Source organism: Podarcis muralis, chromosome 4 (genome assembly GCF_964188315.1).
Source record: "Podarcis muralis chromosome 4, rPodMur119.hap1.1, whole genome shotgun sequence".
In the NCBI taxonomy this organism is placed as follows: domain Eukaryota; kingdom Metazoa; phylum Chordata; class Lepidosauria; order Squamata; family Lacertidae; genus Podarcis; species Podarcis muralis.
Window position 1 is genome coordinate 29,840,278 of NC_135658.1, and position 20,684 is coordinate 29,860,961.

Below are 20,684 nucleotides of genomic sequence, written 5' to 3' on the forward strand. Positions count from 1 at the left end.
CTAAGAAGCAACTTGGCAGAGATGGCTCCAGTTGGTTTTATATCAATTATGCTTTTATAATGAACAAAATGTGTTCAATCAAGTACCTTTTATTCCACTGGTTGAAATCCTTTCTCCACTTAAGCTGCTTAAATGACATTACCTTTGTCAGTATTTAAATAGCCCAAGTGAACAGGATTGCTGATCTCCACATCTCAGGTGTTTTGTATCTCAAAGTAAAATTTCTATAACCTCTAGATATGAATTTTACCATCCTGCATTTCTTCTAAAGCCTCCTCAATAACACTTTGAGAATCATGCCTTAAAAACCAAGGTTTTTTTTAATTCAACTAGAGTGACTGGTGAATGAACAGAGACCATTTTTACAAACATTATTACATTTTGGAACCAACGTTATTTTAAAAACCAAATGATTCTTGTAGGTTAATTATGTTTTCAAAGCACTGATGAAACATTTACTTTTGGAATTTTTGTCCCATTTGCTGTCTGTCTGTCTCTCTCACACACACTCGCAGACTAAATTCTGGTAAATATATTTGTACAAAGACATTAGGTGAGTAAGTGCTAGCCACTTTATTTTTAAAACAAAGGTTATTTATGTTTGGAATTTCAAATCTCTTCTTTAATTTACATCGTCTGTAGAATAATTTCCTCTGTTAAACATCCCCCCCCATCCAGTCATTGTAAATAGCACCCCTCACCATATAAATAACACCACAATAACGCCCAGAGGAACAATCCATGGCATGAAAATAACCAAAACTGATTGTGTTTATTGCCTACTCCCAAACATGCCTTCTGCATGTACCTGTGTCTTTAAAAAGAATGTACAGAAAGGAGGACTTTGTGCACAGCAGAGTATGGATGATGGGGAATTCATTCCACTATAGACTCCCATGAAACTGTGTTGCAGCCAGCAACCAGGGAACTACAAACAGCACCCTAAACAGATTGTTCTTAGACAGCTCTACTGCCTGTGACATTATTTCAATGAGTAATCATGGCAGAACACACCTAGAAATGGTTAGAATTTCTAGGTTCAATGTGCTAAAAGGAGGGTGCTTTGTTCAGCAAAACATGAGAACAAACAAAACTATCATTGATCTCTCCAACAACTCAGATGCCCAGTGGTTTGCTTTGTAAAGATCCCAGTAGCTGCTGGGTGACTATTTGTACCCCTGGCATAAGAGAATAAAACCAGACTCTACAAAAATCACAATCCAGATCCTGTAATTACGTAGCACTTCGGCTAAACCACCAATTTGAGTGCTGCAGGAAAATGTGTTGATGATAAAGCCCTCTTTGGGGCAAGTCAAGATTATTTAAGATTATGCACTCAGAGGGTTAACATATGCTTAAGTCATATACTGTAGCTTGACTGATGAAAACATTCATTGCTTCTATCCCCTTTGAAAATTATATATATATATATTTATATATATATGTATTAGAAAAAAGCAAAATAGTCTTAACCCTTTGAGGATCATATTTAGCAGCAAGTCACAATCTAGACAGAGAACAAAGATGGTTTCAGTCATTTAGGAAATTATTATTACAAAGATACTGTAAGCACCCTTTCTGTGGTTCTTTCTTTAAGCAACTGATACAGACAAAAAAAGAAGGAGAAGAAATCAAATGAAACAGTTGCACACAGGTTTGGAGGATTTTTGTTTGTTTGTTTGTTTTCAGAATCTCAAAGGGTTAAGCCAAGACTTTCAGCAAAAGTGTTTTATTAAAAGGGTGAATTAGGTGAGCGAACAGTCTCAGATGAACTGGGTGAATAGTCTTCCGATTCGGAGTTGAGATCAGGTGGTGCTTGTTGTGCCTTGCAGCGCCCCCTCACATCCGGGTTGCGTCTTCGTCGGAAAACCTGCCCCTCCTTATCAAGAGCGGTGGTCTGGCAGGGGCATAAAATGAGAATAAATGAAATTAGGCTGTGTATGAAATGCCATATCTGGCTACCATATGTTCTCCATCCCACCCTTTCTTTTCCCCAGGACTGGGGCTAAAATCAGTCCGGGTCAAATCAAAAACCCTTCCTCCATCCACCCTTCTGTTTCAGCCAGTTTTTGCTGGATTTAACTCATAACACAGATAAATTCACACAAAAGGGCATGACCCAAACTATTAAGAGGCAGCGTGACATCGTCAAGCATATACAGTGTGTGTGTGTGTGTGTGTGTGTGTGCGCGCGCACACACACATGCCATATGTTAAACTTCTGGATGCTATTAATTTCTTGGAGTAAAGGGTTCAGGTTTCAAGGAGAATGCGGACTGACCCTACAATTATTCCCTTTCCAAAGTAAGCCTCTATCCTGACAGGAAAGGTTAAAAGGTGATTTGATTTGTACGAAGGGGGCAAATATTTGCCAACATTAAAAAACAGTGAAGGTGTCAAAAAGAACCCCAGTCAAACCCAACCCTACATTCTTACAAAACTGTCAGACTAAAGTCAAAGAAAGGGAGAGGAAAGGCAACTTCTAAACAGAATAACCACACACTCATTAGCAAGAAGAGATGTTATTCTACACGTCCAGGGAGCTGGTGTTACCTATATTTATAGTATGTACATCTGTGTCTATATTGCATATTCCCAAATATATCTATATGCAAAGCTGGATTTCCCCTAAACTATGAAGGGCAGAATAGTCAGTGCTTTGCCCAGTTGTTATTAATCCTTAGATCAGCCTTTCTCAACCAGTGGGTCCCCAGATGTTGTTGAACTACAACTCCCATCACCCCTAGCTAGCAAGGCCAGAGCTCAGGGATGATGGGAGTTGTAGTCCAACAACATCTGGGGACCCACAGGTTGAGAACCGCTGCCTTAGATGAAAATGAGAACAACACAATCAGAAGCAGTATGAGGTGTACATGGAGAAAGAACCTGGCCTGGGGAGAACCATCCTGCAGATTGGTTTGATCTATTGCTAAAGAGAGAAACAATGTTCACAAAGTGGTTTGTCTCTTTGGTAATAGGAAGAGCTGCAAGAGAAGTGTCAAGCGAACCCTGAAAGCTATGCGTATTTACTGCCACCGGCTCCGCAAATACATCTTGGGTGTATTTATCCAACAAAACAGTTCCTCTAGCACAAATAATTTTGGCTCCCTCTCCCCAACCCTCCCCCCCCCTCGTATGTTCTGGGGCTTCCTCCAACTACCCAGAAGAGATTTAGGTGGCACACAGGGAGAGGACGTTGTGCAGCCCAAAGTGCTTGTGCTGGTGCAACTGTTTTCTTGGATGCCGCCCACTGCTTCTGGGATTTCCAAGTTGGCATTAATTGTCCAATTTAACACAAAGCATAAATATGGTGCTTAATTTTCAGAGAGCCTCTAAGTTTTGTTGATTTGGGAGGAACTGTCTACGGTGAATTGACTGCACATGCCAAAAGGATAAAAACTTGGCCTCTAAGCTGCAGATATATCCACTTGGGAGCAAGGGAGGCTAAAAACTACCGGATTGTCTAGAAACCAAATGAATGCAAGTGTTAAGTAGGAAATGTTGGAACGACTTCTCTTTATCATGATGGGCTCTTTTAAAAAATAATGCAATCAAGAGGTTATTCTACTTCAAAGGATGTATCATTTTCTCTTGGGACGTGCATAACTGTTTTTCTTCTGGAAAATTTACCAGTTAACTGTAATCCTGGTTAGAGAACGGAGATATATTTATAGACTGGGCATTTCTGAGAACAAGATGAAAACTAAATCCATCAGGTTAGGGCAGAATAGCATTATAGCAATCCATGCTCTAAAATAATGCAATCAGGGCTTGAAAATGATGTAATAAAGGCAGAAGACCGAGAGGGTTTCTATAGCAAATGGATTCAGTTAGGCTGAATTGTTCCACTAATAGTTTCATAGTTAGAATCTTTAGAGCAGTAATACAAAGTGGAGGAAAAATCATATTTGGGTTTTAAACAACAGCAATAATTTTAAATAAGAATGCTAAAATTGAATCATGATGGTTTGCCAAAGGTGCTTTGTTTACTGCTGATCCTTTGGTAAAGGTCTGACCAGTTTTCAAGACCCCGTGAGATGCTTGGCCTTAAAACCAACTTTATTATTATATTTTAATATGAAGCAGAAGACAATCCAGATCATATTCACGTTACAAATATAGCATTTACAGTATATAGTTCTCCGAAAGCAATGGAGGGAATGGCATATATTACCATTCAATGACATACAGATTTGCATTTTAAAGTATTTTTTATGCTCCAAAGGCGTTTATTTAAAGGTTTGACCCACATCACATAATTTTTATATTAATCCCAGACTCAAGATGAAATTCTTCCCTTGGTATTCAAGTCTGATTTAAAATATGAAGGCTGCAATTTAGCCTCCAGCGGCGTTCTTTAAGTCTTACTAAAGTCAGTTGCCCTGATCTAGGTAGGGCCATGCAGAAAAACAGATGCAGACTTCTGCAGATGTATCTAGCTGTCCGTCGAAGTTAGGAAGTTGTCTTATATTGAACCATAGCATTCATTCATCTAGCTCATCTAGTCTACACTGACTGACAGTCACTCTCCACTGTTCGATCCTAACCCTGCCTATCGCTGCCAGGAAGTGAACCTGGGACTAACCGGATACAACACATGCACTCTGCAACTAAGCTATGGCCCTTTCCTATAGTATAGCACGATAGGTGCTATGTGTGTAGCCTCCAAACTGCTACATCTACCCAAACCACACCACCTCTCAGAGGTCACGTGCAATGTGCGCACAAGTTTAAATGTGCCTAAGTTGTGGGCTTGCTGTATATAAGAGTTTGGAACAATCCAACAAACCTCAGGCGCTCATGAGCACACTATGATGGGAATGACATTTCTCAGCTGGAGGGAAGTAGCATTCAGAGTTCCAATGAAAAGTCTATATTGGTAGCAACCTAGTAAAATTGCATGATTCTTACAGGGGATAGATAGGCAGCTACCTACTGTGTATCTGATTAGCAGATTGTCTTTAACAGGTCGGTGCTAATGAACTCTGAAGCATCCTTCAGGAAGCACCAAGGTCTGCAACACCATGCAGACATTATGCTGGCCACGGTAGACTTTGCCATAACCAACGTCATTCTGAAAGTTTTCATTGGAGCCCCACAACTTGGCCTATTGCCCTGGCTCTGGAAGACACACCCTCCACCCCCAATTGTAGCAAATGTGAAATACATGGCGCATTTTAGCTGTTGCGTAATGCTTTGTCTACTAGCTCAGGAATCACTGGAGGGAAAATAGTCACTTTTTATGGGCACGGTGACTCCCCCCTCCACTTTCCGTTGCTTTTGTTTTACTGCTAGCCATGCACATACAAACATATTCGTTTCATTAATAAAAGAATACGGGCGTATGTTTTCCCTCTTAGTGCATGCATTATTCATATTAGCCACAGGGCTGCAGTGAGGGCAGTGCCAGCGAGATATGCAGCTGTTCGTGCATTAATCTAAGAAAGGTTCCCCCGCCACTCTCTCCCTCTTTAATTCTGTAGGATGCCTTTACAGTTTGCTTGCCATTTTGGATATCTTCTGTTCACTTTGCTGAGCTAGGGCTATATTATGTACTGTTGCAACATTTGCTCAGAATACTTTAAAAGCTCCCACAATCACACCATTCTATTCCACTTCCATTAGCATCCAATGGCCAATGCTTAACAGTAAAGGTAAAGGTAAAGGTAAAGGTAAAGGGACCCCTGACCATTAGGTCCAGCCGTGGCTGACTCTGGTGTTGTGGCGCTCATCTCGCTTTATTGGCTGAGGGAGCCGGCATACAGCTCATGGTCATGTGGCCAGCATTATTAAGCCACTTCTGGCGAATCAGAGCAGCGCACGGAAAAACCGTTTACCTTCCCACCGGAGCAGTACCTATTTATCTACTTGCACTTTGATGTGCTTTTGAACTGCTAGGTTGGCAGGAGCAGGGACCGAGCAATGGGAGCTCACCCCATCGCGGGGATTCAAACCACCAACCTTTTGACCAGCAAGTCCTAGGCTCTGTGGTTTAACCCACAGAGCCACCCGAGTAGCATCTCCAAATTGCCTGGCATTCGATAACCCATCAGCACTGCTGGAATCTTTAAAAGGAGGAACATCAGAGCCCGTCTGATCTGTGTGAAGTGCAAGTAGTTCTCCCAAGAGATGCCTTGTGGCAATGAGAGAATGGGGAATGGCAGGTTTAATTCCTAGCATCTTTAGGTAGGGCTGGGAAGTGTAGACAATACTGAGCTAGATGGATCAATGATTTGACTCAGCTAAGGCACATTCCCCACATTCCTAGTGGTCCTTTTCTGTGGTTGTCCTCCAACTATAGACTATTCTCTCACCAACACTGCCATCTTTTTTGGCTCCAGAAGATGTACAGTGGTACCTCGGGTTAAGTACTTAATTCGTTCCGGAGGTCTGTTCTTAACCTGAAACTGTTCTTAACCTGAAACACCACTTTAGCTAATGGGGCCTCCCGTTGCTGCCGCACCGCTGCTGCATAATTTCTGTTCTCATCCTGAAACAAAGTTCTTAACCGAGGTAATATTTCTGGGTTAGCTGAGTCTGTAACCTGAAGCGTATGTAACCCGAGGTACCACTGTATTTCTTTCTTCAGGCATTTGGACATGGCCTGGCTATGGGTGAATTTTAAGTGCTCATTCTTTTTTGAAATGGTGGCGGGTCTTTTATGCTTTGGGATTATTATTATAACAACATACTGTGGTATATTTGCATTATATTCTTTTAATTGATATTGCTTCCCCACCCCCTGCCACTTTTTGCTCTCCATCTGATACTGGATGGCGGGGTTGAGTGGCTATGCTGCTTACCTGACCTCCTGGCAAGTGCGTCATTCCTGATTAGTGAGAGGGAGAGTGGGAGGGACAAGGTAATAGGGAGGTTGATGCTGTACAGAGGTGACAGCTGGAGCACCGTAATGCCTCTGTCAAGTGCGCCACCTTGCTCCTTCCACTCTTCCTCCTGGTAAGCAGCAGCGACCCATCTTCTGGGAGGTCAGGTAAGGGCTGCCATCCCACTCCATTGTCTACTCCTGACTCCGTCTTAAGACTGTTACATAAAGCAGACTTTGGAACATCATAGAGAGTCTCTTCTCCCTCTCCATAACTCAGTTTGGCAAACCATTCTGTCCGAAAAAGAGTTCTGAAGAACTCACAATGTTGTTCACTGCTTTGTGATATTTTAGTAAGTTCTATTATTATTAACATTATTATTAATATACCCCACCTTTTCCTCTAACAGGACCAGTGCTATTTTTCTAGAAAAAGAGGTGCCAGAACTCCTCCCTCGTTCTCTTAGAATGGCAATGGCGCCCACCTGAGAGGCGCCAGAACTGAGTTCCAGTGAGTTCTGGCTGAAAAAAGGCCAGAACAGGACTCAAAGAACCACTAAATTCTGAGTCATCTAGGTCCTTCTCTTGGTCCTGCCACCTTCACAGGCACACTTGGTGGGGATGCAGGAGAGGGCCTTCTTGGTGGCTGCTCCCAGACTCTGGAACTCCCTTCATGGAGAAGCTAGACTGACTCCCTCCTTGTTGTCCCTCCACCAGCAAATGAAAACTTTATCGTTCCAACATGCTTTTGGGAATGGACAGCTGTTAATGAAAGAGCTGGTGCCGTTCTGTTTTTATTGTAATTATTTGTATGGCTTTAATAGATTTTATAGGTTTTATATTGTTTTACTCCTAACAATGCTTAATTGTTTTTAAATTATTGTTTTTCCTATGCTTTTAGCTCTTCTCATTTTTATATGTAAGCTGCATTGAGTCCCATCAGGGGAAAACGTGGCAGTATAAATAAATACATAATCATTATTATTACATTCCTTTGCTGATAAAATCACTTCGACTTGGCCAAACCTGCCCACTGCTGCCTTAGCAGAGTGTGAGCCAGAACTGTCAGAAGTTCCAACTTGACCCAATTGCACTGGATCACTTTTGCCTTGGATCATATGAAGATGCAGCAATATCCTGTAATATTTGAATAAGGCAGTCGTCAGGTTTCTCCTCTACAGCCCCTCAGAGCAGGAATGACCTGGCAAACTTTAGAAAGTCTAAATACGCAATGTCTACCGGAGAACTCTTACCCATTCGCTTGTTGACACTCTCAAAGAACTCCAAAAGATTAGGTAGGGCTTACCCTTGTGGGAAACAGTTCCTCTTCAGCAAAACCTGTTCTTCTATATGCTTGATGATTCTGTCTTTAAAAAAATTCTATCCACTAGTTTTCCTGGAACAGATATTAAGCTATAACTGGCTTGTATTTTCCTGGGTCTCCCCAGGATCCCTGTTTAAAAATTGTTACTACTTTGGCCACTTTCAAGTTCTCAGGTACAGAAGTTGATCTTATGGGATAAGTTACATATTTTTGTCTGAAGGTCAGCAAATTCCCCTTGGAAACTTGCTCTATGTGGGGATGCCCTAGAAGAGAACTCAGAAGCTCCTGTTGGTCTAATATTTAATTCCAGCTGCATAGGAGCATAAACTACTATTTCCACATAAGAAGCTGCCTTATATTGAGTCAAGGCCATTGGTCCATCTGGCTCAGGAATGTCTAAACTCACTGGCCGTGGCTCTCGAGGATTCCAGACAGGGAGTTTCCCCCAGTCCTACCTGCAGAATGAACCTGGGACCTCCTGCATGCAAAGCATCTGCTTGAACTGACTAATTAGCTTCAGAGCTCAATTAAAGGTGCTGTATCCTTAAGCTCTTGACAACCTGGGACCTGCATAATTACAGGACTGTCTTTCTTCATATGCACTCCCCAGCTAATTAACATTAGGCGACCTGCTCCACATTTCATCACTCTGCCAGGCCAAGTTGATCTCAGCAATATCCCCCACCTTTTTTTTTTTTTGCAATGCAATGCAGCTAAAGTCATGGAATACCTTTGCTGAAACACATCCCTGTAGGACCTTCTTATTTATAGAAAGGATATGGGGAACGGTTGTTATTATTTTCTTCTTATATCCCCACCCTCCCCTGCTCTCCCCAAAAAGGAGCCCAGTTGAGCTAGGCACTTAACTACAGAAATTTGGGTTGCTGAAGTGGTGGCCTCTTGTGCCTTCAAACCATACCATGGAATGGATATGAGCTGTAGCCCAAAACATCAGGAGGGCAGCAAGCTGGGGAAAGCTGGTATAAATGATAAGCTTTCCTGAGTCAACTTAGCTCCAACCCCATCGCCATTATTCACACGTGATGGGGGAACTCCAAAATACTGTTTAATGTTTAATTATGTTTTTGTAAATGCTGGAATCTGTCCAGAGTGGCTGGGGCAACCTGGTTGGATGGGCAGGGTACAGATTATTATTATTATTATTATTATTATTATTATTATTATTGGTTGTAGTAGTAGTAATTTGAACAAGTTGTTTTTGGATTTCACAGGCCACATGCCATCCACTCAACAACTCTGGCTCCCATGAAAAGAATCTGCCGTAATTACCATTTGCAGTCTCAACGAAGGACTCATTATGAATTAATCAATGCAACTGCCATTGTCATTACAGGATGGAGATAGCTTTCTATACATTGCTTCCCATATTATGTTCATTAGACTTTAAGCAAGGTCAGTGAGCAGGACATACTGCAAGCTATGCAATCTTAAAGAGAAAAGTCGCAGCTAGCCTGCAGTTGCCGCTCTTATTCTTGTCCACCAAAATCAAATCACTAGAAGGAGGCTATCGGAACCAGGTCAAGGTTTTTTTAAAACTCAGATGTTAAATATGTTAAGAGTAAGGTTGTTCAAGGCTGGTTAAATATTGATATAACTTGCTCAGTGAGGTGTGGGAACTACAATGGAAATGTGAAGGGTTACAAAAACCCTGTCAGTTCTTTCTCTCAAGAGGACAATGTTTTCCCTTCGTTGTCTCTCTTATTTTTCTTCGTGTTTAAGCTTTCTTACTTTTATCTTTCTGCATCCTGAAAAGGGCAATTGGGTGTCCCAGCAGAAAATCATTTCCACACCTGATAAAGTGTTAAAAACACATGGTATGGCTCTCCCAACATTGCATCAGTTTAGACTGACATACCATGTTTAAATTCTCTCCACACTGAAAAACAACAACAAGAACCCTCTCTAACCATAGAAATCAAGCACACGGAGGCAGGAGGAGGACGTTAGCTAGGGGTAGCCAATGTAGTGCTCTCCATGTATTATGGAATACAAATCCCATTATCCCTTGGGGGGGTGTATGCTAGTCTACAACATCTATGAAGAATAGGGAATTTTTAATTCCTCCACCTGTATTCTGGTGTAATCCCAAGAGAGCATTTCTAGATGTGCGGTTTAGCTTTGATTTTGACCTTCCAAGCAGTAGATGTGTATATATTCTGGTGCATATATCTACTTCCCTCTGGCACGGATAACCATTTGAACAGCAAGAGTCACTCAAAATAAATAGGGGGAGGCCCTTCAGGCAGGAAATATTTTGCACCCAAAGCGGGTCACTGGACTGTAAAGTGGGTTATGTTTGGGACTTAAAGGGTCCTTATAGCAGGATGTCAACAACAATTTTTTAATATTAACTATCAAGCACTTTGCCCATTTTACAGATGGACAATGTTTTGGTTGCACTACTTGAAAAGCAGCTATCACAGTCGTGTGCTGTAATTTTACCATGTCCTGTTTAACATATATTCCCTGGTGTTTAATGCCCTGCTTAATATATATTTGTATGCATGTACATATGTATGTTTGAATAATCCAAAGCAGAATGTGTATTTGCCTTTGTGTATTTGCACAGTTATGTCTTCCAGAATCCTAGGGGTAAAATGCTGCATTAATATAGCTCCTACCTTCTTAAGTACTAGAATCTTTCCAAAATTTTATCCACTCTTAAAATGAGCCTTATTAAATCTTCATTTACTCTTCGACTTCATGCAAAAATTCAACCATGTTGTCCTTCATACTATAAAGTAGAGGTAAATCTGTCCATATAATACGAAGACATTTCGATGGTTATATTAGGATCTCATAGCAGTAGCCTGCATAGACAATGCTGGTATATACTTAATAATTTTATCTGGTATTAGCAGCAGTTCCTTGCAAACATGTGAACATTTGTTAGTCTTGGGTCGTCAGAAAAATGTGCATTATTTGTTTCTAACATTGTCCATCGGAAAAGTTAAAATACTGATCAAAGGCTTAGAATACTTAAACAAATATGCCATTTTAAACATCAATGGAATGGCTTACATCAATGGAATGGAAGACCACTGAGCATCTCCTCTACTGCAAAGCACCCACTCTGATGATTATTTAAGAAACAACATCTGTATATATATATATCGAGAGAAAACTATTTCTTCTGGCCCGGTCTGCTGCACTTTGATCCATGCATTTTAGTTAAATTCTAGAAAGGGGGGGATACTGAATGCACTGTAAATGCTTGTGATGACTGCTGCCACCATTATGATAATGAAGGTAAAATTGCACACACACACAGACACACACACACACGTGTGTGTGTGTAATATACAGTTTTGAAATCCTAGTCTTTTGAGGTAAAATGCATTTGACAATCCTCTGGCAATCCGCCGCTGCATCTTAAAAAAAATAAAAATAAAATAAAAATCACAAGCAGACCTGAGGAATATAAATATTAAAATCTAATAAACAGCCGCTGGATAGATGAAGAAGTGATTAATTTAGGAAAGGCATAGCATCTGTTTCTGTAGCAAGATTAGACGTTTTAAAAAGAAAACACATCGCAAGTACCGTAACTACCCCGTTCTCCATAGACATAATCACAATCCTATCAACTTTGTGCATCACAGGATAGTACCGAAAAGGAGGGGGATCCATGCAATATACTCTTTTTTTTAATCTGTTGTTTAAAAAAAAGTATAACAAAATGTGCATACTTTAAAACACAAGCTTACCATCACATATACAATGCATTTTATTTCGTTGAACTGGGGGGAAAGCTTCTAAATACTATGTTATGTCAATGCATTGTTCAATCTATAAGGCAAAGGTAGTGGTTGGGGGTGGGTGGGAGGGATTTAAAATGACAGTATATAATTTCACATCTCATAGAGAAAAGGAATATAAATCTATACACATAGGTACTGGTGTCCTGTTGCCATATCGTGGGTCTAAAACAGAAGGGAGCACAGGACAGTAGATGCCTTAAAACCATAAATGTGAAAGAAAACATCGCTTGAGCATATCCATTTTATTTTATTTTTTCTGTATACACTGTCCTTTTAACTATAGGGATAACTTGAATACTGAGCATGTGCAATGAAGAAAAAGCTTGCAATGTCAGTGTGAATAATGGGGTGAGGAAGGGGAATGAGGGGTGTGGCATCTCAATCAAAGGTTAAAATGAAACTGATAAAAGCAGCATATGGACTGGATAACGAATTAAAAATAAAATATAAAATGTTTATCCACTGAAGGAACTGGTTAATGGAGACTGCCAGCACGTTGCCATGGAAACACTGACTGTTGGAGCTGTACCATCTCATACCTTATCCAATACATTCCTGGTTGTTGGTAGTAGTCCAAAGAACCTGATCTCTTGATGGTAAAACCGTGGTCCAGCTGAGCAGAGAAAAACGGGGCAACTCAGTGGGTCGACATTGTGCTAGAGCATTAAGACCTCCAGACCAACACTGTCCCTTACTTAGTGCATATTTAATGTTCACTTTCACAAGATAGTACTCTAACATCCTTTTAAAAAATAAATAAAATAAAAATCTATGCACTGGAAATGGGAAAATAAGAAAATGAAAAAAAATAAATAAATGAAAGGAAAAGAAAGAAAGAAATTAGCCCTAAAAAATCTACCTGGCTGACTTAAGACTAAAGTGAGATAGGAGAATGCATTTATTTCAACTTCTGACAATTATTCCGTTTATATAGCAACAAAAGTAGGCTGCCCCTTGGGTTTCACATACGTATATATCCCTCTCCCCACCCCCTGTTTGATGGCAAAGGGTGTGTGGTGTTGTTGCTTTTTTTATTAAAAAAAAAAAAGCAAATCGTAGCCATTCCTTGCACCAGAAGAGACCAGACTACACAATGATCAAGTTATGCTTCTTCATATTTGTCGAAATGTGCAAAGATAAAAGAAACACATTTTGACATTCCCATCAATCTTTGTATGTCAGGTTTTTGGTGTTTTTTTTTTAAAAGATCTTGTAGACAAGGGATACTCAGGAGTCCTGAATAACTGTATATTCCTGTACCGTACACATGAGGCAAAAGGAGTAAATAAATGGTTGCACTGTAAAATCTTTACTAACTTGTACTGAAATCCAAGTTGTAAGCTTAATTTAATATTTTTGTAGGGCGAAGTATATTGGTACATGTGTAGGGGGGGGGAAAGCACATGTTCCATTTATTTCTTCAGTTGTACGGAGGCTGGGTTAGCAAAAAAAAATAGAGGTGTTATTTTTCTAACTTTTCCACAGCGAATTGACACGTAGGTGGGTCACTACTTAACAGGTAATTAAATGTTGTTTTAGTTCTTCAGAAAAAGGCACAATGTGCAGTTTAATACTGGAGAATGCTATAATGCTAGAATTGTTACATGGAAATCTATTAAATCTATATTTATTTTTGTTTCCCTCATTAGACGTATAATGTGGTGACATAATGCTGAATGTTTAGAATTCATATTACAAGAGGCAGTTTGAAACATTTCCAGATTTTTACTTATTGAAGCACACACCCTGACTCTGAATCCACACAAGGCATAAATTAATATGTTGCTTTGTTTATTTTGTTTCATTAACCCGTGCTTAGTCTTATGCAAAATATTTTAAAACATCCAAAATGATTGAACATTTCCTGCTGAAAATATGAGGCCCTTATTATCCGTGTGTTACGTCCTAGGCTGATCCATGATTGCCACCTAGTGGCACACTTGTGTGATGCACTTGCCATACACAATAGCCAACCTTCCAGGGGGTTTCCAATCAAAATATCGCATTATTATTTGAATTTCTGAATTATTGTAATGGGGAGACACATTTGACCACATCACTCTCTCTCTCTCTCTCTCTCTCTCTCTCTCTCTCTCTCTCTCTCTCACACACACACACACACCTTTTCTCTATTTGCTAAATACAGTGCTGCTGTTACTTTAAACAAAATAGGCTAAAGGAACAGATTGCAAATAGGACCTGGAGGAAAGCTGAAAACCAAGTAATATTTGAGGAGTGACACCTAAATAACAGCTTATTCTTCATGCTGACCCCAGCTTCTAATGAGTGGTGCACCTACAAGCTGCCTCCATTCCCCCCTCCCCCCGTTTTATCTCTCTCAGCTGAACCCATGGAAATATATTTGCACAGAGAAATTTAAGGCAAATGGCCAGTGAACAGCTGGAAACACAAGGAAGTCCAGGTCCATCAACAATTAGAGACATTGGGTGGGATTTCTAAGCCAACCTTTGCTCGCCTGGAGACTTCCAGGCGTTTTGGATTACAATATCCATGAGCCTGACTGGTTGCCGAAGGCTGTTTTAAGCTGCCAAACGATCGACTTGCTCTCAAGTAATCACCTCGGAGGGAGTGCACCTGGGTAAAGCTGGTAAGAGGGTTCAACCTTCCAAAATTACTTGCAGGCCTCAGAAGAAGCCATGAAAAATGAAGAGGACGGCAAAGATAAAAGGAACGTGTGGGGTTCTCTGCCTTGTCTCCCTGCCATAAAGACAGAGGAAGTGGAGCCAACACTCTAGAAAGAAGCAGGAAGCCAATGTCCAAAGCACTGAAGAGTTTGGGACGCCCTGCCAAACCCTGATGAAAATCAAAAGCAGAAAGTATCTGCACTAACTATGAGGTGAGAGTCCCAAGTGGGGTTCCCCACCATGCAGACACAACTGCTTAAGTTCTTGCAAGCAGCCTAATAATAATAATAATAATAATAATAATAATAATAAATTTATTAATTATAGCTTGAGTTGGGGAAGGGGGAAGATCTAATCTCTTGAAAACTGGGGTGGGGTGGGGTGATCCCTGGCTCCTCCTCCGATAGAAGTTTGTAAAACTAGGCTGACAGTGCCTTTTGTCATTGGTGACCATGCCCTCGTGAATCCTGGCAACACATGATGCTGTCAGCATAGCTTTACTTATGTCCTAGTAGGAGTTGGGAGCCACCCACCACATATGGCATCAACCTAATCAGAAAAATGAGGGTCCCCCACCTTTTGCAGAGGTCATCGCAGGTACTGGGCTATTTAGCAATTTTTGGGTGGTGAAAAGAAACACTCAAAGGGCCCCCCTGATTATCAGGGTAAAGGCTTGTACTCTTTGCCCATCACTAATATGCACAGCATCAGTGGCGTAGCGTGGGGGGTGCAGGGGGTGCCGGCCGCACCGGGCGCAACATCTGGGGTTAGGGCAAATCCACGGGTTAGGGGGCGCAAATCCACAGGTTAGGGGGCGCAAATCCACGGGTTAGGGGGCGCAAATTACTTGCCTTGCCCCGGGTGCTGACAACCCACGCTACGCCGCTGCACAGCATCATTCTCTGCACAATTCTCTAGATGGGATTGTTTTTTTAGGGAATAGAGGTGGAAGCTGCAGTTTCATTTCACTGCAGTTCTCAGGAAAATACTTCAACATTTCAGTGCAGAGTTCTAATAAACACATTTTTGTCTGCTCTTTTGACTAATGTACACTTTGCGCAAGCAATTTCTCCTAATATAATGCATGCTTGGACATTATTTTCACTAATATATTCATTTTTATCCACACTTTCTCCCCATTCATGCATTTTTTTGGAAACATTCTTTGGCTGGATAACCAGATTGCAAAGTCTGGATAGGATGGCTCTGTTTTGGTTCTCACATTGTTTTTCACAGAATAAGTGGATATGCTTGATTCAGCTTTAAATGTAAACTGAGTCAGATTCTTCCCCTATTCCTAGCTGGGAGGGACTGTGTGGACTGCTGAGGCTGGCTTTCATGTGTGCACTGGCTTAAGTGCCTGCAGGCTGATGTACACGTTAGAAAGCTCCAAAATAAATGGTTCTTGAAAAACATTGATTTCATTTTGAGAATGAAGGATTGTAAGCTTTAATGGGTGAATTAATCAACTCCAGCTTGTTTGGCTAATTAACTAGAGAGGGTTAATTTAAATCAGCAGGGGCTCAGGGGATGTGTGTGCTCATTTTGGAGACCATGTTGGTTTTGGCAATAGGAAAGAAATATTAAAGGTAGCCTTTCTTTCCAAGAATGAATGAGTCTTAGTCCTTGCTTGTAACATTGTATGTCACTTTGGGCTACAATATCTCAAAAGAAAGAAAGAGAGCAACCTTTGAGGTTTCTGTAACATGTAAACTATTTAAATGTGATGAATTAATCAGTTAAAAGACAAATAATTAGTCCACTAAAAATTCTTCACTTGCCGACAGCTGCACTAACAACTCATTAAGGCTGCAGACATGCCTCACTTAAACACAAGAACCTTTACTGAAGCTACTAAGTTGTTTCTGCAATGGTATATTTTAAGACTGACTCATAGCTTAAGATGAGAGAAGGTGGTGACACAGCAGCAAAACAAGCTAATGCTCTTCTAGGCTGCATCAACAGAAGTATAGTGTCACAGTCAAGGGAAGGAATAGCAATAGAACCACTCTACTCTCCTTTGGTCAGACCACACCTGGAGTACTGTGTCCACAATTTAAGAAGGATGTTAACAAGATGGAACATGCGCAGAGGAGGGCAACCAGGATGATTAAGGGTCTGAAAACCAAGCCTTATGAGGAACGGTTGATGGAGCTGGGTATGTTTAGCTTTGAAAAGAGAGATGATAGCTGTCTTCAAATATCTCAAGGGCTGTCACATGGAAGAGGGAACAAGCTTGTTTTCTCCTGCTCTGGAGGCTAGAAGAAGAGTTTGGATTTGATATTCCGCCTTTCACTCCCTTTAAGGAGTCTCAAAGTGGCTAACATTCTCCTTTCCCTTCCTCCCCCACAACAAACACTCTGTGAGGTGAGTGGGGCTGAGAGACTTCAAAGAAGTGTGACTAGTCCAAGGTCACCCAGCAGCTGCATGTGGAGGAGCGGAGACGTGAACCCCGTTACCCAGATTACAAGACTGCCACTCTTAACCACTACACCACACTGGCTAGGACCCAAACCAATGGCTTCAAGTACAAGAAAGGAGAGTCTGATTAAACAACAGGAATAACTTTCTGAGAGCAGAAGCTCTCTGACAGTGGAATGGACTCCCTTGGAAGGTGGTGCTCTCCTTCCTTGGAGGTTTTGAAGCAGAGGTTGGATGGCCATCTGCCATTGATGCTTTAGCTAGGATTCCTGCATTGCAGGGTCCCTTCCAACTCTACCAATTCTATGATTCTATAGCATCCGAGCCTTCTCCTAAACATACTTGCCTCAAGCCACACAGAACTCTCACAAGAGCCAGTGATAGGCATCAACTTGGATAGCTTTAAACCATGGAGCATAAGTCGATCATTGACTACTACCCATGATAGATATGCACTGCCCTTGATATCAGAGGTGGCAGTTCTCTCAATATCAGTGCTAGAAATCACAGCTGTTTGCCCTTAGGTTCTGCTTGTGGGCTTCCTATGGGCTTCTGGTTGACCACAGTGAGAAGAGTATGCTGAACGACATGGACTAAGAATTCTTGGATCTTTGCACTGTTGCCTTGTGTGGAGAGCCACCACATGTGGAAACAGGTTGAAGGCTTCTCTGAGGAGGCTCCTGGAGGTGACTAGGCCCACCCTGTCCATTGGCTTTCCCTAATCCTCTAATCATTTCAGGTCAGGCTGGAAATTTGTGGCTAGCTGAAGTACAAGGCATGGTTCCTAGATGCCAATTCTTGGCATCTCTGGGCCTAGAACTGGCAGAACTTCCTCAGTGTTTCCACCAGGAGCTTTTGCAATGGTGTTTAAATATGTCTAATGTAGTAGGTCCTATGGAGCAAGCTTGTGTATCTTTACTGAGAAGGAAATACCCCCAAGTTCAAATAAGTGTACATAGGAAAAGGAAGAGGGGTTTGGATTTGATATCCTGCTTTATCACTACCTGAAGGAGTCTTAAAGCGGCTAACAATCTCCTTTCCCTTCCTCTCCCACAACAAACACTCTGTGGGGCTGAGAGACTTCAGAAAAGTGTGACTAGCCCAAGGTCACCCAGCAGGTGCATGTGGAGGAGCGGAGACGCGAACTTGGTTCACCAGATTACGAGTTCACCGCTCTTAACCACTACACCTCACTGGCAAAAACCTGTTGTTTGACTAAGGATTGCAGTCTTAGTCAAACAGCAGGGTTTTTTTTTTGAGAGGGGTGGTTCATAGTAGCATGATGCAACTTAAGTATGGAAAGACAAATTCATGCAGTTTGCAGCTCATGCTCTGCAGAGAGTTCGGCCTTTCCAATTAGCCACTGTCAAAATGGCATTTACATTTTATTTGGTGTTCCTGCTAATACATTTGAAGCCCTAATCCCCCCATACTTCCAATTTTACTGAATCAGTTTGCAATCAGAGTAATTTTCCAGGCAGGGCGCCATTTTTTTCATCCTACTTTCACCTTTCTCCCTCAGCACCGCTATATGCCTCCTGCAAACCTCAAGCTGAGATTTGCTTCCACGGCTAAACCTAGGAGCTTCGTTAAACTAAGCAGAATGTTATCATTAGCCTATTTTCTTCTGCTTACTCAAGGATGACAACACACACACACACAATTGTGTCTCCACACAAACACACATGACTCAACATGTTAGCACTCATAACTTTAACTCAAATTGAATTATACTTGGCCAGTACATTAAATTGTGTGTTTATCTATTTAAAAATTAAAAATCACTTGTGTGTATTAATTTGCAAATGGAATAGTGTTGCTAGTCAAATCTGTGGGGCAACACCATTTTACCACAACTTCTTCAAGACATCTGTATTCAGTTAAGCCATAATTGTCGGCTCTCCTCAGTGAACGGAGACTCTGGCAGGCAGCAGTAAAGCCACTAGTTTGAAACACTCAAAGAAAACAGTGACAAGTTGATAGAAAGCCTATTTATAGTCCTGAAGCAATTACTTGTATTTTTAAAAGCATTTTTCAGGCTTAGGAGGGTAAACAACATAGAGAAGAAAGGAGCATTCATTGACATAGCTTACTCTCTTGTGTAGCTATAAAATCACAACTACAACCCGCAGAGAGAATACTATATGTTTGTTTTATGTAAAGCTATCAATAACAAAAGATTAGCACTGCCGTGGCTGCAGGCCTCTTGTATAAAATTCATACTTCTCAGGTCTGAAAGACACTATTTGGCAACATATTTCATTTATAGGAGATTTTCTAACCAGACCTTCATCATATGATCCCAGGGCTGGCTACAACACACCAAATTAGGAAAACACTACAGTAAAACCAATTCAACACAACTTACGGAAGCAGACAAAAGTGCAGCATCATTTAAAAATGCATTGCAAAACTACCACTGATACCAACATTTATTTGCACGAAAAAGCTAAGTGCCCTACATATTAACACCACAAGTTATCATCAGAGTTCATCGCCCTTTTTTTCCTTTCAATGTTTCAAATGGCAAATGGTAAAGATTGGGAACCTGTGGTCCTTCAGAGTTTGCCGGACTCCAACTCCCACCAGCCCCAGCCATTGATCAGGGGTGATGGGAGTTGTAATCCAGTTACATCTGGATGCCCCCATGTTCATTAACCCTGGCGTATGGGTACAAGAGATACGTGACTATTACCACTTTGCAAGAAATGTCAATTGCCTTTCATTTTCAATGAGTAACCTTCACTGGGCAAAATGCTTCTTGATCTTCGAGGGGGAACTGAGAGGCATGATCAAAATGTGTCTTCACTAAAGCCACAAGGAAAGGCAGATTTAAACACTGTAATTAATATCCTTCATTGTGAACACCTGTTCACTTCTAGCTTATTCATTCTGGTTCACTTCAAGCAGTGCTGGCTGATGCCCATTGGGACTGATAGGGTTGAAGACAGGAAGACCAACAGGAAGAGGTGCCAAAGCCAATATCAAGTCCTACTAATTCTAGTTTTGTCTCCATCACCTGCCTCCTTGACGAGCTCTCCAAGGGCAACTCTTGAATCCAACAGCCTGGGCCACACTCTCGACTGCATGGTAAGAAGAAATGGCTGGACCAGCCTCAACTGGCTTCAAGAGGAGCCCTCCTTTCAATAAGAACAGAGGTGGGTTCTGTGCTACATATGCATCCAGCGCACAAGGACGATCCAATGTAAGCTACAGCCCTTCCCTGTAATCATATTCAGTTGCTACTGAGCTTCACAAACCTTCCTGGTTTCCCCATTTAAAAGCCATCTAAGTCTGGGACATCACCACTTCCTGTATGCTTCCTTGAAGCCAATGCCTGTAAGGCTAAACTGGACACACACGTACACAAACCTTGTAAGCATTTGCATGCTGTAGTCATCCACTCATGTTTACTGTACGTTCAAACTATTTTAACAAAAAAGGGAGTCAATTAACTTAAGATTTCTTAACACTAAATTCTGGCACTTGTAGAGTATCTAAGTTAAGAATTATACCAAATGCTATCTTATAATTGATTTAAAGCCTATCTGCCACTGCATTTTAATTTGAGCAGCTGGCCTTACAAAAACTGGATTTAGGCAGCATGCCAGCACTTAGTTTCCTAAGAGGAAAGGTGACCTCAATGGGACTAACTTTTGAGTTGCAGGCAACTCTGATTTTATTGCTGC

At 41.3% G+C, this 20,684-nt stretch overlaps 1 protein-coding gene across 4 annotated transcripts in view; it reads right to left on the bottom strand.

Annotated features, from left to right (window-relative positions):
• Positions 1 to 301: 301 nt before the first annotated feature.
• The window catches only part of DCLK1 (doublecortin like kinase 1), a 206,843-nt gene continuing 186,460 nt past the window's right edge, over positions 302 to 20,684 (bottom strand). For 3 of the 4 annotated variants that reach the window (XM_077927145.1, XM_077927144.1, XM_028726503.2), the window contains one exon: positions 302 to 1,897. In XM_077927145.1, coding sequence (XP_077783271.1) covers positions 1,733 to 1,897 — 165 coding nt within the window. In that variant the 3' untranslated portion in view covers positions 302 to 1,732. Of the gene's footprint in view, positions 1,898 to 12,468; positions 12,543 to 20,684 lie in introns of all 4 variants that reach the window. The other variant, XM_028726504.2, reaches the window with a different exon arrangement.